This window comes from Trachinotus anak, unplaced genomic scaffold (assembly GCF_046630095.1).
Source record: "Trachinotus anak isolate AG129_WGS33_773 ecotype Australia unplaced genomic scaffold, CSIRO_AGI_Tana_v1 ptg000001l, whole genome shotgun sequence".
NCBI classification, from domain to species: Eukaryota; Metazoa; Chordata; class Actinopteri; order Carangiformes; family Carangidae; genus Trachinotus; species Trachinotus anak.
Window position 1 is genome coordinate 8,186,179 of NW_027273852.1, and position 25,896 is coordinate 8,212,074.

The window sequence follows — 25,896 nt, forward strand, 5'->3', positions numbered from 1 at the left end:
AGGAAGTGTATTGTGTGATAAATGCGAGCGAGAATGAAGCCACCATTTTTATACCCTAAATCCATTCATTTGTTGGAGCCAAGGATTAAATCCAGACTTTTGATGCATGCACCCACCTTAAAGGAAAGAACTGACTGCATGCAATATTGTTGAAATTATTATTAGCATAAAGTAGAATAGCAGAGTTTACCAGTAAACATTTATGTTTTATCTCACTCCTTTCATAAAATATATTATGTTCTATGTTTATATGGCATACATTACAGGGATGGGAAACAGTTGCTGACTACTCGATATTACAAGGTTAATACATGGTGACTACAGAAAATTATGACGTAATTACCTTTGTAATTATGATATTGTAAATAAACTTGAAATAACTGACATTTAATCACCTTCTTTTTGTTTATGTTGTAAATTAAAAGTTTCTTTTAAGTGGGTGGATCCATAGTTAGATAGATGGTTTTATTGTCCCCAAGGGAGAAATTAGTTTCCACAGAGTGTGCATTATGCATGCCTCAAAAATTAGTACAGTAAATAACTTACATAAAAAAATCACAGTGATAGAAGAGGAGCTAATTCATGAGATATAAAAACTGATAAAATTATTGCAAATAAAATCTCAGATGGATATTGAAATTAGACAAGACAGTAGCCCAATATCTGCGCCTTTTTCAATGCAGACATATAGTTTTTTGGGTTTTTTTTTTTTTTGTTTTTTTTGTTTTGTTTTTTTTACAGAGATAAGCATTCTTTGTTATTTCTTTGCTATTGGGTGAAACTATGCACAAGAACAAAAATCATGCATAACTGATGGTGATTTCTAATTTTTATGGTGTACATAGGGTAATAATGAGGGGTTATTTTAAAAATGCTACCATGAAAATATCAACAAATAAAAATATGTACCTCCTGCTCTTACCAATGAAGAGATGTTAATCCAGGTGAAAAGCAGACAAGGGAAAGAAAGCTCTTTTTAGAGTATTGCAAAAATGATGATGAATTATTAATCAGTAACTTTAGTTAGCTTTGGATTGACATGCTATCCAGCTACAGTGGAATAAAGATGTGCTGATTATTTTTATTTACCGTGTTCATGTCAATGCCGTTGGTGTAGGTCCAAGAGTGTTGGAAGTACTCCTCCAGCCTTTGCCTCAGTGGGTTGGGAATCTGGTGAAAGCGGATGAACTCCTTGACCCGCAACATCTGAGCATGATAACGAGCTGTACCCGAGTACAGCCTCTGGATGATGGCAGAGACATTTCCAAAAATGCTGGCATACATCAGAGCTGTAACACACACGGTGATCAATAAATGAGAAGAGTTACAATCTACTGACTGCTTTGCATTTTTTTACTGCCTTCACTCTCTCTCTCACACACACACACACACACTGTTAACTAGAATGAATGTAAACACAGATAATCTGTTGTACAGGATCTTACTATAGACATTTATGCCATAAATTTATCATATGTAGTTTTCCACACTGACATGTCTACAAAGGACTAGACATATGTTATATATTTTTTGAGTTATGTACAAATTATACACAATGTTTCTAGCAATTCCCAAATCAGAGGAATAGTGATTTTAATTTTAATCGCCTGTCAGTGATGTCACATTCCCTGTACACATGCCTGGACTTGTGGTTACCCTGACAGCTTTCAATAAAGATTAAAAAAAAGTGTTGCTTTTTTGTTTGCTTGCCAGAAGCCCAAAATTGATTTTTATTCTGTTTTACACCACAATTTAAAATACACTTTTTATACCTTGGTCGTTTCCAACTATATATTTTAACCGGAAGAAGGATTTTAGTCATCGGAAGTCTGGATTTGAGTTATCAGAGAAAACAGCCAGGCTGCTGGCAGCTCAGGTCTTATCCACTCATGGATGTTCATGCATCAACTCTGAGATGCCCTGTGTCCACCGGAGAGTGTCGACAAATCACTGGTTTCTAAAGTGAAACTGCTTTATTAATTGTTTCTTTTAACCCCCTGGACCGTTTGTTATGGAGGGGGACACCTCTGCTGATCGGCTGCCGGAAAAAAAACAGTAAAGAGTGATAGAGAGAAGGGGAGTGAGACGCAGTAATGAGTCCCGGGACTTGCTTGCTTGGTGGATACGGCTACGTGGTGTGCCAGTCAAAAATCCTGAACATCTGGTTCATAAATTATCAAAGAAACAAAGGTAAGGAGTCTCAGTTTCCAGCCATCCCGTTGACGAATCATTGATTTTCAGAGTGACTCCGCTTGACTCGGTGTTTCTACCGGTTTTAATCCCCTGGACCGGTTGTTGCGGGGAGGTGGACATCTCTGCGGATAATTCGGCTGCCGGTAAATTAGCAGTTTTAGCTCCCAACTCTTCTCTGATGTCCTAAGTCCACCTTACAGCGTCTGCGAATCACTGATTTTTAGCGTGACACTGCTCTATTTGGTGTTTCTACCTGTTTTAATGTTGGTCCGGTTGTTGCTGACCATTTGGCTGCCGGTAAAAAAACCTCCTGAACACGTTGTCCATAAATTAGCAGTTAGTTAGTTAGATTAGCAGTCTAAGGTCCCAACCCTCCCCCGATGTCCTGCATCGCTGAAATACTGATGTGAAACTGCTTTCAGTGTTTTTAGCGGCTATTATCACCGGGTCTGATTATTTTGTAGAGGAGGAGACCTCTGAAGATAATTCAGTTTCAGGTAAAAACCTCCTGAATAACTGACACTGAAGAAATCCAAAACGGGAGAAGTTTACAGCAATGGTTTTGAAGACAACAACTCCCATGAGCCCATATTTCATGATGTCACTCAACACCGTCTTTTGTTATTGTTTTGCTTGAGGGACCCCTAGCGGCAGAAGTTACATACTGTGAGTTTAAACCATTTCAAGTGATATGCCAGAGAAAAACAGTATAAAGTTTTGCTAGAAGAAAATAAAAGAAAAAAAAAAACAAAACAAAAAAACAAAAAAAACATAACATACTCACAGCCAATCAGCATGACACAGATGGAAAAAATCTTCTCTGAGTTGGTGTTTGGGGAAACATTTCCAAAGCCCACACTGGTCAGACTGCTGAAGGTGAAGTAAAGTGCTGTGACATACTTGTCCTTGATAGATGGACCAGAGCTAGGATCGCTGTAGTTGTATCTCTTTCCTATGGACACGCCCAGATTGTCCAGCCAGCCAATCTTGTGCTCTAAGTAGGGCTTCTCCACATTGCCAATGGCGTACCATATGCAGGCTAGCCAGTGGGCAATGAGGGCGAAGATGCACATGAGCAACATGAGGACTGCAGCTCCATATTCAGAGTAGCGGTCCAGCTTCCTGGCTACACGCACCAATCGCAGCAGCCGAGCTGTCTTCAACAGGCCAATCAGAGTGGTAGTCTAAACAAAATATACAGCATTGCATTTTATTAGAAAGAGTGTGTGTAATGTTAATATTTCAGACTAACAATAATTATACAGTGTTATAATACAATAACTTGTATCTCATTTCAGTATTCACCTATCATGCTTTTTCTCTCATCAAGAAACAAGCTTATTTGTTGCACTGCCTCTGACATGTTAACAACAAATTAAAGCCGTGAGAAATCAAGACAGCCACCTGCCAAACTAAAGTAATGAGTTTTCTGAACAGCTGAAAAAAAAAGATATTATCTCCACAGCACTTTGGTTAATTGCAAATTAACACAGAAGTGAAGAAACCAGGAGGCCACAGGTGAATCCTCATTGAAGGGGTAGTAACACTCAATCAGTGGGTCCCTGGGAGTTTGTAGCTGCTTTTGTGTCATCAAGAATCACTAACCACTATTCCCATTAGCATAGTCACTTATCTCCCTGACAGAAAGGCCTTCAAAAATAAAGTTAATGCCTGCAGATGAGAGAGAATCTCTTTCTTCACAAGTCTGTTAGTCCTGTGCTTGATCTTCCACATTCTGTTTCTTTACTGATATTTTTTCACGTTTGTTAAAGCTACAAGCACACTACAATCTAATTAAAGTTGATTCAGTCTTAAATGTACCTGCACAAGTAATTACATAATATAGCTGTAGCCCTTCAACCCCCCTCCCCTCTCTCTCTTTCTCGCTAATGGGAACATCATTTAGGGGTTCAAGTGGGGACAAAGCACTCAACTTCTTTTCCACTGTAGTCACAGTGAAACCGCTTGAAATAAATCTTTTGCTTTTTTAAAATTCTATAATTATTATTGTTAACAAAACACTGCTTGATGCCAATTTTTGTATAAAACTCCTCACAGTATGTTCAATCTCCTGGCAAGACTAAGTTGTTTTGAAAGCAGCCAGAAAATGATTGAAAATTATTTCAAATATATTCCCTGCTCTAATCAAAAGGTTTACTTAAGCGCTTGTAGGTTAAAGCCATCTTATTAAGCTGCTAAATTAAATGAGCCTTGTGGAAACCATCTGCCGCTCTCAGTTGCTTTTATTTTCTGAATGAGGCTGCAGTTGAGCAGGACTTTGCATGCTCAGTCTGAAAAGTATAAACAACAAGCTGGAGAACTATATTTAGAAGTAATGTATCTTCATGTTATCACAGAATATGTTAATCTATGTACAGACCAGAGAGAGTTTTCCTCTTAAGATAATTTTTCAAATGAAAATGAAGTTAATGGTGTCAAATAGCTATGGCGTGGAAAAGGAGAATATATTTTACTTGTGACTTATTGTGCAAATTTTCAAGGACGGATTTGTTATTTGTTACTGTCTCTACAGAGACACAAACATCCATTTCCTCTTTGATTTGCTGTCACTCACTGAACTGACTCAGCAGTAGCAACAGCAGAGGCAGCGGTGGTGGAAAAGATGATTATGGTTTATAATCAGGAGCTTTTCTGGTGTAATGGAGTGCCTACAAAGCACGATAAAGCACTGAAGTGGATCCAGATCCTGAGGGGGACATATCCTACCAACAAACAAGCCAGGAGGCCTGGCAGCCAGCCTACCAATGGCCATCACACATCTGCATGTAAGCTGTGCACACAGCCCTGTTGGCCTGCTCCTCACATAAATGCATCATTGATTGCCATTTGGTAAGCCATTAATCCGTGGTAATGTATTCTAGAATGAGGGCCATTCAGGAAAAAAAAAGAAAAATGAAAAAGAAAAAGAAAAAAAAAAAAAACATGCAATTTAAAGTAATCCTTTCAGAGCCGAGACATGACGATTCAGGCTTTAAGTAGTGGCCCAGGGGCACAAGTCTGGACTTAGTAAATGGATCAGCGCAACAGAACAGAACAGTCCAAGCATGACTGGGTGATGTGCAGTAAAGCTCCCTGGGAGAAATCAGGTAAAAAAAAAAAACCAACATGCATTAGAGGGAACATACCTCATCGGATCCTGAGCCAAAGATAAGAAGGTCAAAGGGGATTGCTGCCACCATGTCTATAAGGAACCAGCCTTTAAAGTAGTGAATTGCTATCTTAGCTGGATGACTGACCACCTCCTCATTCAGGTTTACATAAGTGGTCCTGAAGTTTATCAGGATGTCAATGATGAACATAATGTCCACGATTAAATCCACTACATTAAGAGGACTGCAGGAGTATCCGCATTCACGTCTCTTCTGCTCCTCTTGGTCATTGAGAAGAAAAGCAGCAGAGTAGGGAGTGAGGATTGCTGTGTAAATGACCAGCAGCAGAATCAGCCAGTCCCACACGGCTTTGAAGGGGCTGTAGTGCAGGATGGTGAACTTGTCAATGCGGGCTGTCTGGAGTTTGTACTCTGGCAGCACATCAGCTCCGAGTGACAGGACCTGGAGGAATGGTAAGAGAGGGTCAGAAACCACCTGATTACGCTGCTCCACTTTGAGCATCACAGACAGGTTTGCTTTTTTATTTTTACAATATTTATTGGTAAAGCACACCAGGAAATTCACCCAGCTCACAGACTGCAGCAAATTGTGACACCCTAAAGTAAGCATTCTGCAGTCAAACTGTATTAGGTAAGGGCAGCTCTTCTAGTATGACAAGCAGATTGCCTATGTCATATCTGCATGGATAATATGACTGCCACTGACTTGTTCTACATTTGCAAGAGGTATATTTTGTACTCTCTGGAAAAACTGTAAGCACTTTACTGTACAGATGGAGAAAAGTTGTATAGATTTGGGCTCATAGATATTTTATTCATTTATTTTAGTGAGCAAACATTTGTTTTAATTTCACCATATGAACTGGACTGTATGGTAAATTATTCAGTGTTCCCAGGAAGGCCGAGCTGCCCCCTGTTTTTGGGCTTAATAAGCATGGGCAGACAAAGAGAGAGGCTCTACTTATGGCAGAAAATAGTGCAGGAGTGAGGATGAGGGCGACGGGTCTTTCTATTCATTTCAGCACATCCTCCCATCTTCAACACATGAATTATATATTTCCCCATGCTAGCAGTCAGGAAGTAGATGCAGTGTTCACATCTCAGCGGTGTCTCCAAACTCCAAACTAAAGTCAGCAGGGAGAGAGGGTATTTAATCATGATGATGGTTTGTCTTTATTTATGAATGAGAAATCTGTGTTGAAAGACATTTAAATATAAGGTTCCTGGGCCTCGCTTGTGCTTGGTTGTCGCTAACATTGCCCCGGGGGTATTGGCAGTATTAATTTTGTGTAGTAAAGTGACCTTCACACAGTTTTCAAATTTGTTGTGCATATTTGTGCACATTCTGGTATTTGTCAGAATGATTCAAGATAACCCCAGAACACAAGAATATACATTTTTGGCTTTCTCTTTTATATCGATGAAACATAGGCGTTTGTTGTGGTTTATTGAGACTGTGTTAAATATCTGGACTCCTATCTGTCCTTGATATGTTGGCATCAGCTGTGCTGCTAGTCTAGTCAAAAGGGAATTCTGCCACTGCCACTGGATAGCCCTTGTCTCAGCCACATGACAGGAAGTATTGGGACTGCTGCATTGTCCTTGAGCAGTAAACTGAATCCCTGCTGTCTGCTGGGGTGTTATCAACCAAAAGAAAAATTCTATTTCATTTCTGCTACCCATAGCTGATGACAAATTTCCCCCCAATATTATCTCCAATGCCCAGTTACCCCTCTCTCTTTCCTTTAATGTCACTGCTCCACTGCTGACATGGGAAGGCAGCAGACAGCCATGTGTTACCTACGTGACACATGAGATCACCAGCTGCTTTTTTAACCTGCCAGCAGGAAAGTTCACTGGCAGGGTGTAACATGTGCTGTGTATCAGTGTATCACGCTATCCCACATCCTTCCTTGGAGGCACCCCAGCCAGTGACTACATTAGGATTCATTAGTGCAGTGACAAGGACATTATCCTTTTGCCAGCTTCCCAACCACAAACACACCGCCAATTGTGCTCTTTGAAATACAGAACCAAGGACTTTTGATAATTGGAACCAAAACTCGCCTTTGTGTCACCTATGCAAGTATACATTTCAAAATGACCCCCCTGCAACATACTGCAATATCAAACAAAGCAGAACATCCCGACTCACCTGTGTGACTTTTTCTGTGACATTGTGAGTTCTGTCTTTGACCTTTGGTGCTATAATGGCTTTCTCAGATGTTGGCGGAGAATGAGTCTTTTTATCAGTCCCCTCAGAGAAGTTGAGTGCAATCAGAGGGATCTTGTTGATGGTGCTATACTTGTTGATGTTAGAATCAGAGGTAGAGCCAAGCAGGCTGGACTTCACGTGATTAAAAGGGCCTGGTGGTTTAGAACAAATAACAGTCACATTAGCACCCTAGGTAAAGTTATCATATATTGGTTTATTTGACTATATGCTGTAAGATTGGCCATTAATCTTACACAATATTTCAAATTCATCAAGTTCTCACTACCTGATGGCTCTGAAAAAGGAAAAGTCAATATATAAATGATGTGGTTATAAAAATTGATTTGGTAAGAAGAGATTAAGCATTTACTACAATTAATATTTTTAGTGAATGAACAGTTTTCAGATTTAAAAGCAAACAAACATTAAAGGAACATTTCACAAATTTGACCTTCTCTCCATGTTTTAGATATTGAGGTGGCAAAACTGTCATAGCGCTCTGCTCCGTAAAATGTAGATGTATTGATGTAGCCAGCTGTACAGTTGCAGCCTATCATACTTCCACAACACCACAGTACTAAGGTATTATAACATTAGTTGATGCATGCATCACTGTTTATGGATGCATCAACAAGCATGTCAAATGTTAACAGTATGGCGGAGTGGTAAGCTTTTGAATACAAGTTTTTCTTTAACATGAAGTTGCAGCTGTCAGGGATTTCCCTACAGATACTGTATGCTTAATTGCTAGCCTAGCGAGGAACATTAGCCTGTTTGGAGAGCTACAATGATATCACATAATACAAGCATGTGTTCATGCAGGTTCATTTAATAGCAATGATTAGCATACGATGACAGCAGATATGAGGCTTATGTGATTACGTTATATGACTTTATAGACTGTTCATGTGACATAATCACTACATTGGTCTCAGTATAAAATTGTTTCACATTATTAAGTGTAGTAAGCCCATTCAAAGTATCCAACCAAAGTGGATCGGTGAAGAGCATTTATGCTTGATTGCCTTGCTTGAAAGTCATGCTTCAAAATAGCACTGGGCAATGAAATCATGTGCAGAAATACACAATTACCTCTGACATGGCTACCATTGTCTAAAGGCAGCATTGTGTGGACAGAGAAAGTAAAAGATAAACATTGTAATAAACCTATACACATATAGAGCAAAAGTAATTGAATAAAAATGCTATCTCTTAAACATTATTTCTGAACATTGCGTTATTCATCCCACTGGTCTCCATTCAAATGCAAATTCAGTAAATAAAGTGATAGGTTGGTGCAATGTGGCATTGTATACTAATCACAGAAGTTTTACTTGCACACTGTAGTAGGCTACATACCTTCACTTGTATGCCGATCCCTGAATACGCTTTTTGAATTGGAGCTATAGGCCTCCATTTCATGAACTGATGAGGCTCGCCTCATGCTGCTGATGCTGCCTCTGGGGAAGGTGTTTGAAAGGGAGGTAGAGGATTGGTGCGGCTCTGTCTGGTACAGCTTCTCCCAGGGGAGCTTAGGGGATGAATGGTCAAGTGGTTCGGGCCCGATGCTTGCCTGGGAAGAATGGTGGCTTGAGCCTATGAGGGCATGTGTGTCATTTGCCTCAATGGGACTGCAAATGCTCTTGGTGGGTGAGGGGAAGCTCTGTAGGGCCACTGAGTCTTCATTCTCTTTGGGTGAGTCCACCATCACAGCATCTGGGTCCTCTTGCGGAAGGGATTGCTTGTTGGTATTCATAAGGCTCAAAGCGGCCTGGCGGAAGCGGAAGAATCTACTCCTCCCTAGAAATTGAGAAGAAATGACATGAGGTCTTGCTAAATTTTTGATACACATCACTGAAAAATAAAATTATCTCAAAAGCATCAACTCATGCATGGTTAGAGGCTTCTTCAGCCTCTCTCTCTCTCTCTCTCTCTCTCTCTCTCTCTCTCTCTCTCTCTCTCTCTCTCTCTATCTATCTATCTCTGTGTGTGTGTGTGTGTGTGTGTGTGTGTGTGCGCATGTATGTATTTGATGGCAGCATATTCTGTGTTCTACTTTTTATTAAATATGTTCAGTCTTAGTGGATTGGTGCACTAAACTTTAAAATTTAGACAAAATGAAAAACAAATGATTTGGCCTTATTGAAGCATATCCATTTTCAGCGCCTAAAAGGATGAGAAGGAGCAGATTGTGTAATCGCTTTTCTCTTCCTCATTGATTTGAGACAGGAACCCAATTTTTGTGCATAGCCACATCTTCACAGTGGACACAGTGGCAATGCTAATGACCTCTTAGGACAGAGCAAAGCTTTGGCTCATTAACAATAGAAAGAGGGTGAAAGTGAACCCTGCCTCACTCCTGAGGCACCCATCCCTCAGCACCCTCCTTACATAACATCATAGCCATCTGTTTCCATCCCCTAGCCAAATGTGCTGATGTTACAACTATAGAAGCTTACAATAGAGCAATGACACTCAACAAGTTTCCTGGAGAGGAACCTCATGACATCCTGAGCTGGCAGGAGATATGGACAACCTTCCCGTCTTTTCTCTGCAGGGAGACTGTGGCATCTGCACTGAAAATGCTCTTGAAAAAGTGCAGCTCACATAAACCCAATAAGATGCAGTTTGTTGTTAGAGTAGCCTAAGGAAAACAGATTGCAGAAGATATATCCTTCTTGTGCAATGTAATTCACTGTAGTACCAAAGATCACAACTGAGCCCTTCTGAGCCTGTAAAGTTAATACATTATAAATCATCACTTTTCCTCCAGCACCACTACGAAGTTGACATTCGGATTTCTGAGTGAAGTTTTTCAGCAGTTATTGGATGGATTACTGATATTTACAGACATCCATCTCAGATCAGAACTGTGGTGATCCTTTAACTTTTTTTCTTACACCATCCTGAGGTCAACATTTTTGAAATTTTCCAGTATTTTGGTTTATGACCAAATACCTGCAAAACTAATGACACTCCCATCAGCCTCAGCTTTTCTGTGTGCTTAGTGCTACTTAGCAAATGTTAGCATTTGTTAGCATGCTAGTGTGGTACTTACACTAGCAGCCTCTCAGAGCCGCTAGCATGGCTGTTTGACTCTTAGTCTTTTTTAAAGATGTTTCAAAATTTGCTGGTAACCAAAGGCAACCAAAACTGATTTCAATAACATGGAGTATGAGTAAAAATCCATTAGACATATTTTAGGCAGATATAGTAAAATTAGAACAAATCTAAGACAACTAGACTTGTATATCTTGAACTCATGTCACCTCAAGGGGCTTCATGATTGGTGCAGCATCCAAGGATTGGTTTTTTGATGTCACGTAAGAGTGGGTAAAATTAAAGAGACTAGTTTTCTCTGCCATGGAACGTGGTTTCTTGCCATTGTTGCATTTACAAGACAATAAAGTTTGACGCTGAAATCGCAACGTTTCTTACAGACTGTTAAGTAAACAGCTGTAAATGCTAATGCTGGCTATGTAGCAATAACAAAACTTACTAACAACTCCTGTAAGAGTTACATATGAATTAAGGTGTACAGTCAAAAAAGGAATGTCAGGAAGTTTTTAAGTGGTGACGCAGCCCACCTCCCTCTGTTTAGGAATAGTTGTTCCAGTGCGACAAACTGTAGCTTGCCTATTCCTCTTTAAAACCATCTTTAAAGGTGTGTCTTTTATTGCTGTTTATAGTGATTAGACCTGAGGAGTTGTCTTTCTCGTGTTGGGCTTGTTAACTGCTTGCATATGATTATTGTTGTGTGTATATTTGGGTTTATGGTCATCAGAGTGGGCAGGTGCCTGCCTTCGTTGCTGGGTTTAAAGATGTTTATTATGGATCCTTCTTAGCTTCTTGTAAACTTCATCCAGGTATAGACTGACTATGTTATTAAATCTACTCTTCCCTTTAGTGCTGCTCTGGAGTTTTGACTAGGTCTTGCTGTTATTTTCACAAAAGCTTTAAAAGCTCCCAGTGCTGTCTTGACATCTCAGGTTTCAAAACTTTCACAATTCATTCACAATTCACACCTTAATTAATCTTAATTCACTCTGACTCACACAACTGTCACGTGATCTTAACAACTCATACTGTATACGGCCTTGATGTTTTACCCGATCCCCCCACCAGCGAGCACACTGATTATTATATCTCTTGGATCAGCGATGAAAAGTCTTTAAGGATAAAACAGAACATTCAACTGCCTGTGATTTAGTAATTTAAATACCCTATTACTGCAGTGACTGACAATGTCTTAAAAAGATGGCTGATTTCCTGTGATACTGTTGTAGATATGTCTACTGATCCACTACAAAAATATATATTTATTCTTGTTACTGGTACAATTTTCTGCTGAGTGTAAATGAGTTAAATGCTCCTTTGTATGCTGCAGGAAAGCAATGGATTGAACTGTGAGCATGTTGTTGGATGGATGTGGCATTGACAGATATATGGACAGTGTACAGGACAGTTGTGGTGAAAAAGTCTATCTGAGGCTGAAGGCAAAGTTCCTGATTTACCTGTGGATAGAAGTCCATTGTGTCAACCAAGTGTCAGATTCCTATATTTACTCAGCGTCTTAAATGTGTTAGACTCAGAATCTAGCTAGTTCTTGTTCATATGTAGGCTACCATCAACCCTTTTAGGGTTTGTCACTGACTGTAAAAACTAATTTCCATTTTATGCAGCAGGAGTCTAACAGTTGGAATAACTTGGTATGAAATCAGAAGCTAAGCATGTTTGAGAACCTCTACAATAGAATTTCTAAAACAAAATGTATTATTGTATTGTACAATATATGATGTATTAAGCCACTAATTAAACTGTAAAAACAAATCTCTAAGGACAGTGTATCTTTCTAATGTGCAGTTCTATTGTCTTTGTTTTGAGCCTTGAAGGCATGCTGAAGTTGCTGAACGGTGAGTTCTAGGTGGCAGCTCAGGGAAAGAGGGATAATTCTCTTCCAGGTTCAATATTGTGCTGGTCGACACCTGCTGGCTTATACACCCCAATGTCCAAAAATCCCTTTTCAGAGGCTGCTACAATAAAATGTAGGACCAGGCTATGGGGAAATGTTCCCTCTGATCAGTTCAAATGAAATGCTAAAAAAAGGGTTACTTTTTTTAAATCAGTGACGTGTCACTTCCTCTGCTTCCTTCTGTCATTATACTTTTAAGGCCTGATAGCCTGAAAAAGATTACATTTGGGTTCTAGTGCCACTTTTAAGCATTTAGTTATGATCTAAATGCAGTCAAATATTGTACAAGTGTTGTTACACAAATACTGAATACATGGCGTGAAAATGGTCAATATGAAAGACAATATCTGCACATAATATACTGTAGTTTGATTGCATGCAGCCTCAACACAAGATCACGTCTTTAAAATCCCATTGAAGTCACACCAAGTACAGCATAAAATTACACTTCCATTCCCTGCTGTTATCAAGGGGCTTCTCAAAGACGAAGACAATGGTAAGGTCATACTTTAAGTGTGATGTGTGCATGTAGTCAGGACTTTTTCTAATCTAAAGTCACATCATATGTTTATCTACCCATCTACCCACAGGTGCTCTTGCCGGATGGTCACAAGCAATCAACTCTGATTAACAGTGCTAGCAACAGACACAGGCACTCACTCACACACAAAAGCAGACACACACATGCATGCACGTGCACATGCATATGCATGCACGCACACACTTAAATACACAGAGTACAGCACGAGCCGAATGACAGTGCCTTGGAGGAATTCATGCTGAGTGAAGTGGATAGCTGAGCCCCAGTCAGAGAAGAGATGCTGAGTGCCTCCAATCAGGGAGGAGCAGGAAAGTCTCACTGACATTTACACCTCCTGACACACATCCAAATAAAAAATGAGGAGTGCAGTATATGCTGCTCTCCCACAAGACATGAAACAGATAAAAAGAATTCTACATTTTTAACTAGATAAGGTTATGTAAGCTGACCATTCCCTCCTTGCATGCACACAATGTATTTTATTGCTGTACTGATCATGTATTGTGCATAATGCAAACTAAATAATGGAAAGTTGCATCATGGTTGGAAGTTACACTGAGCAAGACAGGGAACTGAATCAAACGTTCTAGGGCTTAATTAGTGTTTAACAGATGTTGCAGGCATCCATTTACCCAACTGCCCTTTGTCAAAGTAGCAAGCTGTTTTAGGAATGGTGCCATTTTGCAAAAAGTAAAGAGGTTTAATTTGAAAACGAAAGAGAAAAATGTGACAAATGTATAAAAGATACAATGCCAGGAATCATTTTTTGTACGGCATCATGTTATGATTTAGCTTTGGAGGCAAAAGCAGAAAACTCTGGTGTGGAGACAAAAAAAAAATCAAATTTTTATCCTCCATAGAAATACTTTACTACTGTTATATCATAGTAAGGAGAGAATGGACAGTCAAATACTCACTTTGATCAGACTTTGTAGGGGATGTGGGGCTTATCTTCTCTGTTGAGCTGTCACTTCCCTCATCCAGAACATAATCAAAATTTAAGATAAACATCATCACCACACCCTCTTCGTTCTTCACTGGGATTATGTGAATGTTACATTGAAAGTCAGTTCCTGAAAAAGAAACAAAGTGTCAGTGCCAGAAAGTTGAATCATACATTATCCTTCTCTGTCATCTCTCTATCTGCGATCTTAAAAGCATTAGTATGTCCCAAGATATATTTTATCTTTACTGTATTCAAACTGAAACTATAGAAAAACATTATGCTAAGAAGAAGTACTACCACAATCATTGTTTAGAGTGTTAATTAAACAGAAATGTAAACATGGCCGACTCCTCCATCTGGATTCACACGAACGTTGGGTAAACCGAGGAGAAGTTGATGTGATTCAAAGGTCAATGCCTGCATGTCAGAACAAATGAAATAGTTGAGATAAAATAAGTAAGCCCATGGGTTAAACACAGTTTAGGAGTGTGCTTATGTGCGTTGCATGCCTATTTGTGCCCATATACATGTACTATGTGTGTTTTAATGAGCAATACACAGCATGAAAATGACTAAACTTGCAGAAGTGGGCCAAATATGATGCAAAGCCACAGTATAGTGTCGGCAGCATGGTTCAGTAGGCAGGACAGATTACAGCCAATTTACTGCCATGTGCTCAATCACCAGAAGAGTGTCATGTGAGGCAGTGGAGCAGAAACCAATCCATGAGCTAAACTTAGTCTTGAGCCCATAATATCACCATTTTTTAACTGCACTGGTTATAGCTGTGTTAGCAAAAGCTATTGATGCCTGTGGGCACAACTGCCAAATAATAAATCTCTACCCACTGGACTCAGCACAGTAGCTACTGTACAGCTATGGTGACATGCAATATTACAGGTAGGGGAGAAAGCTATCTTAACAGAGTTTTTTCTGTTATATTTGATATAACTCCAATTTTCAGCACATAATCAAAAACTGGATTTCATATATTTAAGAAGTCCAGCTGAATCTTTTTAGAGGATAATAAAGCTCTAAGATAAGACACTTTTTTTTTTTTTTTTACCAAAATGTCTAATACTAAAACTGTCCCCCTGTCACTCTATGTAGGTCTGTCTGTCTTTCTGTCTAGCTTGTTGTGTTGCTCCCACTCACAGAGGACACATATTACCAGTGTTCACTGTAATCTCCTCAGGGCTCACAGACACCCTGCCAGCAGCATTCATTAGCAGTAGACTTGCTGTCTGACTAAATATAACAAGCTTGGTCTGCCTCAACATGCCAGAGTTCTGTTGGAAGGATTTCTGCATCAGCCCCCCCCCCCCAGAAGTATTGCTTCATTGTCACCACTGACAATATGATAATGTGATTTTAATACAATCAGAAATACAATCATGCATCATGTGATTTGATGGGAATGAAAAAAGGAAACACCTGCATGTGCGTGTGCTGTATGTGGATAACAAGGCCAGTGGGTGTGGACTACACACCCACCTACACACCCATTTGGTCTAGTGTCATCAGTGCCTGGTTATGTTATGTTGTAAAGTAGGAGAGCGGTGCTTAGAGAGCAGGGGAACTGCGAGTCCTTCCCCACAAAATCCCCTTTTCATAAAAAAGCACTTTCCTGCCTTTCCCAGAAATCCTTCACCTAATTCTACATTGTCCCTTCTGTAAAAGGGAACACTGTTGTTTTTGATTCAGATCTATTTTCATCAAACAGTATGCTCATTTTTCACAGTGCAGGAAAAAGTAGGTGAGTGAGAGTGTTTTTGAGTATTGTTCAGTATTGTTATCTGATAAATTAAAATGGTTAAAATTAAAAGCCTTAAACTTTTTCCTCCAAAATTATCATGCTAATGATTATTGACTCTGCTATGTACAAATAGCATTCTTCCAAAAATTCAAGATATTTATAAACTTAAGGCCTGGTACATTAAGCCACTCTAGATAAGATAAATTATATTGGATAGTTAGCCTGTGATGTTGTGTACGGTATTTCTCATATGCTACTTCTTCAAATGCTATGTAACAGTATTTTAGGCATTTTTACCATTTATTACAGACAATGGAAAAGAGATGGTAGAAACAAGGCAGAGAGAGAGATACAACAAAGGGTCCTGGTTGGAACTGTACCTGAAATGCTCACGGTTGGTGTCTTAGTTACAATATTAGAAACTGTGAAATGTTTGGCACTGTTTATATTAGGAAAGACAACAAAACATGACACTTCCCTGTCAGCCTTAAGCAAGGAAAGGGTGAAGTGAGTTACTTATACTGTATGCAGAAATGAAAAATGAAAAAAAAAAGGAGATTTCAACATTACTTCTCCTTATGTGTGGAAAAGCTGCAGATGTCTATGCTCCACTGCTCAAGCATGCGCGTGCATTAGATCTAAATTTTGCTCGCTGTCAGGGCTTTTCTTAAGTTTTCTGAATGGAGCAATAACTTCTGCATTAAATATGAATTGTTCACTGAATGCAGCAATGAGCCCATAAATTAAAAATAGTTAATGCATTATTGTTTTCCTACTTCAGTTTGCATGCTCTCATAATGCACCCATTCTCTTGCGTATGTTTTTGTTTACAGAATATTTTAGACAACACAAGCATCCTGTGTCTTATAGCCACCTAACACAAAAGTGATGTAGCTGCACTGGCAGCTCCTACTATACTACTGTACGTTAATCTATAAAGAAAAATACTAAATGTTGAAGAAAGTGCTGTAAAAATCCTGAAGTTAAAAGCTTGAAATCACCCACCTGAAAAAATGAAAAAACACAGGAGTAATACTGTGAATATTTATATTTCTGGGCTGGAGTTTACCTTACCAGATGGGGAAACAATGTTCATGCTTAAAGGCTAAGCCATGGGGGTCCCTTCTCATCTGGTCTCCCGCTGAATGTCACCTCTACCAAAATGGATCAAAAGAAAAGCTTCTTTATAACTGCTATCAGAAATCAGCAGAGACTGCACTTCTAAATTTCATCTGATAGCTTCCAGTCACGATATTCTTTATCATTTTGTAAATTTGCGTATCTGCCTACAGTGCACTTCTCCTGATAACAAGGGAAACTGTTTTGTGAATAAAATAGGGAGATCTCTTCTTTCCGCCACTTAAGGCAGTGGCATGCGATCAGCAGAGCTACTCATGACCTGAAGAAACACTGTCTATTGATTGGGAACAACTGTGTTATTCATCTCCTTTTTGACCGGGCCAAGTACTGGAGGCATTTAGGTGGGGAGAATTAAGTGAACTCAAAGCTTCACAAGTCTCCGTGTTTGAATATTCATATTCAGCAAAACCTTATTCACTAGTTAGTTATACTGACTGAGATCTATAGTATTCCGCGATACTTGTGTCGCAATCGATGATTATTTAATAAGATTTAGATGCCAGGGTTTACAGTATAAACAGACCCTAAACCAGTTATCAATACCTAATACAGTGCAATTAAAACCAAACTTTATTATCAAGTCAACCTCAAGCCATAGAATATGTGACTCAAAAAACTACATTCAGGACAGAGCCCATGTTCTGGATCTGTGATGCTACCCCCTGCTGAGCGACAAATTGCTTTGGCAGACATGACTTCTCAGCTGAAGTGTCATGATGAGCAAAACTGTCAGACAGTTCTATGAGAAGCTATGGCCTTTTCCAGATTTATTGGGAAATAATATTAGATTTGCAACCTGACCTATTTACAAGCTGTTGTGATACTACTGTGTACTATATTTGGTTACGGTTACAGTTACAGTTACAGAATGGGAAAAGCTTTGGGGAAATATTATATTACACTTTACAGTTTACATATTATATTATATTATATTATATTATATTATATTATACGCTATGCACAAGGTGTATTGAAGATCAAGAACCTCAACAGGGAATGCATACTGTTCAATTTTAACTGTGGCTGTCTTTTGAAACATTTTTTCTCTGCCAGTGCATTTTAAGCTGATACCTGTTACTTGCTAGTTTCTTTACAGTGCACAGTGTTTGCAGTGTTTACTCCTGTTGTTACATCCACCTCGGAGGTTGTGTTTTCACCTGTGTCTGTTAGTTTCTTTGTCAGCAGGATTCCACAAAAAGCACTGAACTGATTTTCACCATAGTCAATAACTCCAGAAATAACAGAATCCTGCATGTAAAACTGAAATATAAAACATCGCCAGCTAACTATCCAACATCAAATCACCTGTCCAGGCGTATTCATCTGTTTCTTGTGTCCCTGAGAACTTATTTTGTGTTGTAACTATTTACCTATTGCAGTGTTTCTTCTTGTGTTTTCTACATATGCTCCATTTGTTTCTTTATGCTGCACCATATATTTTCAAATTGGTGTGTCTTTTAATAGACCTAGGTTTATTTGTGTAGCACTCTATTTCTATTATTATTTTAAAATGGTGATGATGTTTGCTTCATTTTCATGTGTTTTGTCCATTTGCAAGTGTTTTCTGGAGCTGCTGTGCTATTAACTCTCTCTCTTTACCAGTGTACCAAGCAAAATCTATGGATTCTTCTCTCCTTTATCTTTACATTTGACATGAGTAAAATCTGACCCTGGCAAACATTAACACACAATCTTTACTGTACAGTATGTGTGCTACTGAAGCCTGCTGAGTTTTAGGCTATCCAGCCTTCTTATTCTCCTTTTAACTCAGTACAACATAATACGGGCCAAACATGACCATAGCTTCTGGACACGGTTAACATCATTGTAAAGTAAAGCAGTAAAGCAAGCTGGATCAGTGAAAGAGTGGATGTTCATTCATTCCCTGACCTTTATATAGAGTGTTTTCCCGTGAGCCAAGAAATGTTATTTACACCTGCTTGAATGAATGGACAGTGTATTAAGACTAGCTCCCTTTTCATGATGGAAATTTCATTACTGTAGATTCTATTTCCATCATCAATTATTAAAACATTGCTGCTTAATCAAGTGATCCTTTGGGCACTATTACAATGATGACTCACAAGTCAAGCAGAGTTGTGCTGAAACGTAAGATACATACATAAATATATAGCTGCATATACGTCTTTATAGTCGAGGGAGTACTATTACACATCTTTTAATCTTATTTCAAAGAGAGAAGCTTTTTCTTATTTGAACCTCACTTTTCTGGTTTGGATGTATTGAGGCTTCCTATTAATCTGCATAAGCTGATCTGCTTTAGGGAGAAACATGAGTAATATTGTTGAGCACTGATTTTTGTTTTTATATTTTCCCTACCAATCTACTAGCCACAACTGCAGCTTTTAAACAGTACAGCCACAGACTGTCTTGTATAATGAAATCTGACATGTTTCTTGTTTAGGGCTATTCTGCTTAAGCCAATACGCAACGTTACTGGGGCATAGCCAATCGGGACTAGGGCATGTAGGCAGAGGCCATGCAAGCTAACCCTTTGTTTAGAGTGCTTGGGCCTTGTGGCAATATCTCGCCTCAGTAAAGACTGCTGTAAGCTACACAGCCTGGCCTAATTTCATCTTCAATCAGTGTCTCCAGAGCCGTCAGGGACAACTAGCAGCTCTGGCTCATACTACATTTCATTTGTGCTTACATTTATTAATTAATAATAATCATGATATTTTGCTCCATAATATTTTATTCCATTTAATTTAGCACAAACGTTGGCAAATAAAAACGCAATGGATGGTCCAAATTTAAATCAGCATACAGTAACTGATTAAGGGTGGATGATATGAAGAGGAATATTAGATTAACACCTCCTGCACAAGCAACCCATGAGATGAAAATAGCCTGTGGATGAACATTCCTATCCGGTACAAAGTGAGACCTGTATTGTTGTAGTGGTCAGAGCTCCATCTGCTCCTCCTCACTACCAGTAAACTCATTTCAAAGCTTTCTTTAAGAACAGCAATGGTAGCAAACTGTCTGTATTTATCTAAGTAAATATGCAATTTTTGCAGCAATGAAGCTGAATTTCTTCTCTTTGAAATGTCATCCACACGTTCCAGAGTACAAAGATGGAAAGTGCCACTGTGGCGTCTTTAATCTATTATATTCACTTGGACAAGCTGATTTCTCTCTAACAAACGCAACCTGATCAGGAAAGCTCTGTGTGTGTTTCACCTCATACTGCGAGACACCAAAGAGGGTTGAGCGTGATGAAAAATGGATGTGCTCTATAGGATGCAAGTCATCCAAGTGTCCTGCAGCACACCTTGTGCACGGTAGGTGCTCTGTGCCCCCCACCCCACCCCCGCCTCCCGCCACTAAACCCACAGCAGGGGTACACGTCCCTTCGGTCCCCTCGGTGGGGAGTCACCTATGAAACCCTGCACCCACGCATACCACATGTCCAAATCATTCAGCACGGTTAGCTAAGCTGCCGCTGTTATGTAGCCATTATCCATTTAACTTCTCTCTGCTGCACGGTGTCAGCTTCCTTTTGTTAAGACTCATTCAGGTACAAAGTATTATTACACCCCATGGAATAGGATAGCTTTACAAAGCCATCGAGGGAAAGCATTTATCTCATTGATTAGGTATCATCGTCGGAGGAGGAATTTGCGTGCAGTATCTTTTCACACGACCCTTCTTGGTCGTTCACGTAGAGGGGAGCAGAAAAATTAAAAGAACATGCCCTTGTGCCTTTGCAGTGCTCTCACGGTCCCCATTGTTCCATTACCTTTAATATCCAAGCATACGCATAAGCAGCTTAACTTTTTGCCTTTGCAGTGAAAAGAGTAAAAGCTTTGTTGCTCCTGATGTCACATGGCTTCCTCACATCCTGACCTTATGTTTGAAGATTTCCCTCTGTTAGTTATTGATGGGATAGGAAAAACAAAATAACACTATGTCATTCTTCTACACTTTGTCATTTAAGGCAAATCATATTTCAAGCAACATTAAGAGTGCCTGCATCTCCTGAGTGAACAACAGAGGGAAACTGAAGGAGGGAAAACTGGCAACCTCTCTGAGCTGCTGCTGATTTATTTTATGTTCTTTTTTTTTTTGAACATGCCTGAGTGATTTCTGACATACAGCAGGTGCATGGAAAATGGAAGGCTTTAATACAAAGGATTAAGTGATTTGCATGAGGACTGATAACTTGAAATGCAGTTAGGAGAGGAGACATGGAATACATCCTCTTCCCACCCATCAACTTCAATTTGCAGAGCGACTTGAATCAATAGGGCCATCGCTCTCAAGGATGCCATGAATGTTTCATTCCTCTGTAGCGGTGGGAGCGTGTGGATTGTGTCCTCCATACCAGTTTAATGCATTTACTCTGTAAGCTGCTCATTCCCAGTCACCGCACTGTCAGCCCTGACATCTTTATTCATGAGCACACACGCTCACCATAAATTCCTCTGAGGAGTATTAAGAGTTGTGTCTTGAAGCCGTGATGCACACCAGGGAGGATTGTGAAGAAACAGGGAGCAATGATTATGTTGGAAGGCTTTCTGCAGTTCTCATCCACCGCGCTTTAAACATTACAGGCACATGGCGTTAAGACGGAGCACAGCACATGCACATAGGAAGGGAGGATGGGAAACTAAATGAAGTTGCTTTAAAAATCCTGCTTGTCAAAACCCAAGCTGTTTGTGCTCTCACAAACAGACCCTGGAGTGTTTTCTGTAATTGTCTTGCAGGTTTCTGAAACAATCTATTTTAGCAGAGTAGCAGCTGGCTCTTGGTTTCTTCATGATTAGCCAAAAAAAAAAATAAAAAAGGCTCAGCTGATGGCTGCTGATAGTAGATTAAACATGTATCCATGGCCTAGAATCTAATCAAACTCACAATTAAAAATTAAAACCCCGGCTCCTTATGATTAAATAAAATATTACTTCCTTTTTTTTTTTCCACAGCTTAGACTCTTTACATACAGCACTGCTGTTTGTACATGCCTTGGAAGTTATCACTGAGCAAATAATATGAGTTCAAAGCAGCAATAAACACACAGTGATGCAAAAGTTAACAGGGAAAAGCATGTTCTTGTGTTGCTCTATAGGAGGAGGACCTTAGGACTGACTCTGTACAGCTATGTCATGCTGACCATAAAAAGCTCATATGAGAGCGTGGCAGGAGGTGGTCAATCCGGGGATTTATGCCACTGAGCGGTAACATCGTATTAATTCTCTCTGACTCAGGATTGCTGTCTCTGCAGCACACCATTCATACCCGGACATGGATTGGTCCAAAAATGCATGACAAACACCAGTCTAGCACTAAAAGGAGAGCATCTTTCACGCAAAGCTGGCAAAGCTGTACCCCATCACATGCACAGCAAGTTTACAGATTAGTGGATTGATCCACTGCCTGCTAAAGTTACATCAGTCAGAAAGCATAATAAACTTTACAAGACAGCAGGTGAGCTCGGCCTCAACCACTGTCTCTCACTGTGTCCATCGAGGCATAAAAACTGTGCATCATGTTGTCGCCTGATCTAGCACCCATGGTTTCATCCTATTTCTGTTCCTAGTTCGATATTTAATCCAAAACTAAGAAGAGCCTTCATCATTTTAGCAGCCAGAGTTTTTTTTTTTGGTGTCACCCAGGCACATGATGCTGTAAACCAAGGCAGGTGCCGAAAAGACGTGTCCTATTATTTCTTCCTCTATGTTTCACAGTGTTCTCATATGGAGCTATTCACTGTTGTATCTGACACACTGACAGTCAGACCTCCTCTGTGCTGCACACATTACCATAATTGGAACAATTTACACACAGTAGCCACTAAACATGGAGCATTTATAATGTACTTTTGTTTAGATCTGGGTATTATATGCTGCAATGTGCTGTTTGTTGGTCTTTTTGTTTGTTCTCTATTCATAACCCTCCTGATACATGTATATGTATCAGGGTTTCACATAGGACATGAAAACCTTTGGCATAAATTTACAGAGTTATTTTAGAGCTGGCTGTCCATACTGTTTTTCTCTGTCAGGGGTAATGTGTGCTGCACATCTTGTAACTGACTCTGGCTGACAGGCCACATTGTGAAGTGTACATAGTGAGGAGCTGCAGTGGGCACAACATGTCACAAAAGACACCCCCATGGCTTACGGGAATGCTGTGACAGCCGCACTCTTGTGCCCTAGGTCACTGACTTACCATCCTTTCGGTAGTAGGTGATCTCCACCTTGCGCTCCTCAGACCCGAGCACAGCCTGGGACACCTGGCTGATGGCCTCTTTTTCGGTTAGGTCACCATGGAGGAAGTCACAGGTGCACGGCTTCTGCATGATGTCTGGCCTGGAGAAGCCTGTCATCTCACAGAAGCCATCGTTGCAGTATATGATTGCACAGTTCTCCACCCTGGCATTGGCTATCACAAATTTCCGGTCTGCATGAGAAGAAAAAGTATGCACTATGTACTGCCCGCTGTGGTATATCTGACCTCATAGTGAATAAAGCCAATCAGCAATCAAGCTGACTGAGTTCATTGTCACTTCTTAAACATTTCCACTGATGCTGCACAGAAAAATAAGCAGCCTACTGATTATTTTCTTCAGCAAACTACAAATAAAAAAAAAAACTCAACAATTCAGCCAGTGTTTTGTTTGTGTTCTTATGAAATAAAGTCATCCTAAAGAATCATTTTATTACTCAAATTTTAACTTAAATGTATTCACTTATTTTCCACCCGGGTGTTAATTTGTAAAAACATTTACTTTGTAGTATTCCCTAATCTGGCATCTGAAATTGCACATCAAGAACATACTTACTCTGACCCTCGAATTTCCGAATTATTATTCCAAGGAATGTGTTTTGTGGCGCAACGTGACCTCTTCTTACAGGCATGTTTACACACAGAATATCCCACGATCTCCGGTAAAAACGCGCCTTTACAAATAAATCCCGAAGTTACAGAGGATGGCTCTTTGTGACGTTTCCTTTCCCAAAGACCATAGTCGAAACAAGCGCTCTCTCCACTTTAAATGACCTTCTCACTTCGCCGGGGAGTTCTTTAGCCCGCTTGTATGCCCGAGCATGCAAATGCCTCCTCGCCGAACCGCACGGAATCGGGGAGGATCGCTTGAGTTAGACTCAGTTCGCAAAGCATTTCGCGTCGAGGATGGATGCGATCCTGACGTCCTCCGTGGTGCTGTGTTGGGCGCATACAGCGGACAGCGGCTGATATGCCAAGGGGAGTGACGTTGCTCCCAGGGGGCTTAGTTCCCTCCATCTCGGGTAAAAGATAAGTCCCAGCCTTGTGCGCCGAGACTGAGCATTGTCGGGAATATGCGCTTATTTAGAATTTGATGCCCGACAAACATGCCGCCCTGTGTGAAGGAGCAGTTCGTGTTTCCCACACCGACAGTAGACGTTCAGTAAAGAGTGAGAAATTGCAGTATATTTACAGTAGTTTCATACATTGAAAGCGTTGCTCCAGCTTTGTGACGTAAGTGCACTCGTGAAAACACCTCTAAATGTACCCATGTGTAATAATCCCTATTGTGGTTTTAAGTATAAAGGAAACACTATTTAATATAATATATTAGGCTACAATACTGAATTACCGAAAGGTGCTCTGTAAATTGTATTTAAACTCTTCTTTATTTGCTCACTCCAGTGAGTAAGTAAGCCTGATTCATATCTTAATGAGTTAATGAGTTACTGTAAAGAAAAAATAGTGCAGCAGTCAAGGGAAATGCCTTCTTTCCAAGCTCACTAATTAACACATCTCATTGAAATCACAGTTGTTAAAACTCAGTTTATGGTTTTACATGAGAATGATCAGTCTTCAATTCTACCTCTTGGCAAGAAAGCAAAAAAAAAAAAAACTTTTCAAAATGTTGAACTGTTCTTTTAATGAGCTCTTGTGGAATCAATGGAAATTTCTGTCTACTTTTTATGAAAGATTCACTGAATAATTTAATATACATTTTGGCAATATTGTATTTTATTTTGAAGGCATGATTGGGTTAGCTGATACATAATGTAGCCTACAGAATATTATATCCAGTATTGTATATGTCAAACTTTCATCTGTTTCTCTGAGTAAAGTTCAATTGAGGCCAACTGGACTTGGTTGTAGATACTTGAAGAAGCTTCACCTGTCATTCAGGAAGCCTCTTCAGCTCTGACTGATGGGAAGTCCCAGGTATTTAGCCTGTCTGGGATTGTTATCAAGCCCACTGATGTCACTTGGTTCATCAGTGCTATTGGCTGCTGTAACGACAGTCATTGGACTCTCCTGAGGCAAAGTGTGAATTTTTGTTAAATCTCATGGGAAGGGATGAAAGGACAGCATTGTAGGTAGGGGATAAAGGGTGTCATAGACCTCCTCCAGTGTTGAGAGGTAGTTTCCCTATTTTGACATAGATGGCCTCCTTCATTCTCCTCCTTATTTAAGATATGCACATAGTTGTCATTGATGGAATGTCCCTTATATTTCAGGTGTAGGTAAGTCTTGTCAGTCTTGACCTGAGAAGTCGGCCCTACTGTGTTGAGCCATATGTTTGTTTAATGGTTGTTTCGTTTCACAGATATATAGAAAGATACATTCCTCACTGCATTGGAATGTGTATCCAAGATTGCTTTTACAGGCGTGTGGTCTTTTGGATGGACCAGTTCTTGTCTTAGAGTGTTGCTGGGTTTGAAAACACAGGGACGCAGTGCTTGCAGAAGCTCCTCCTGTGTTCCAGGCACATATGGGATGACCTTTCATCTTTTCCCCAAGAGATTTAACAAACATTCAGACTTGGCTTAATGTGACTCCAAAAACAATGTTTGTTTACTCTTGGCCTCAGGTGATTCCAACAACTCTACTGACTGCTTTTACAACAGCCAGGAGCACTGATGAACCAAGTAACATCAATTGTATTGATAACAACCCCACCGAGTAAAAATACCTTGGTCTCTTTATCAGCCAGTCAGAAGTGAAGAAGTCTCCTGGATTAAAGATGAATTGTCTTTAAGT

The 25,896-nt window shown here is 39.8% G+C and overlaps 1 protein-coding gene across 1 annotated transcript in view; it reads right to left on the reverse strand.

Moving 5' to 3' along the window:
* LOC139615435 (voltage-gated inwardly rectifying potassium channel KCNH7-like) overlaps positions 1-24,282 on the reverse strand; it is a 36,459-nt gene extending 12,177 nt beyond the window's left edge. Inside the window, exons 1-8 of the mRNA XM_071473441.1 lie at positions 23,699-24,282; positions 23,086-23,316; positions 13,969-14,124; positions 8,898-9,338; positions 7,479-7,690; positions 5,340-5,765; positions 2,978-3,377; positions 1,090-1,289 (exon numbers count right to left, since the gene is read on the reverse strand). Of these exons, the coding sequence (XP_071329542.1) occupies positions 1,090-1,289; positions 2,978-3,377; positions 5,340-5,765; positions 7,479-7,690; positions 8,898-9,338; positions 13,969-14,124; positions 23,086-23,316; positions 23,699-23,774 (2,142 nt within the window). The 5' untranslated portion in view covers positions 23,775-24,282. The remainder of the gene's footprint in view (positions 1-1,089; positions 1,290-2,977; positions 3,378-5,339; positions 5,766-7,478; positions 7,691-8,897; positions 9,339-13,968; positions 14,125-23,085; positions 23,317-23,698) is intronic.
* Positions 24,283-25,896: the final 1,614 nt, after the last annotated feature.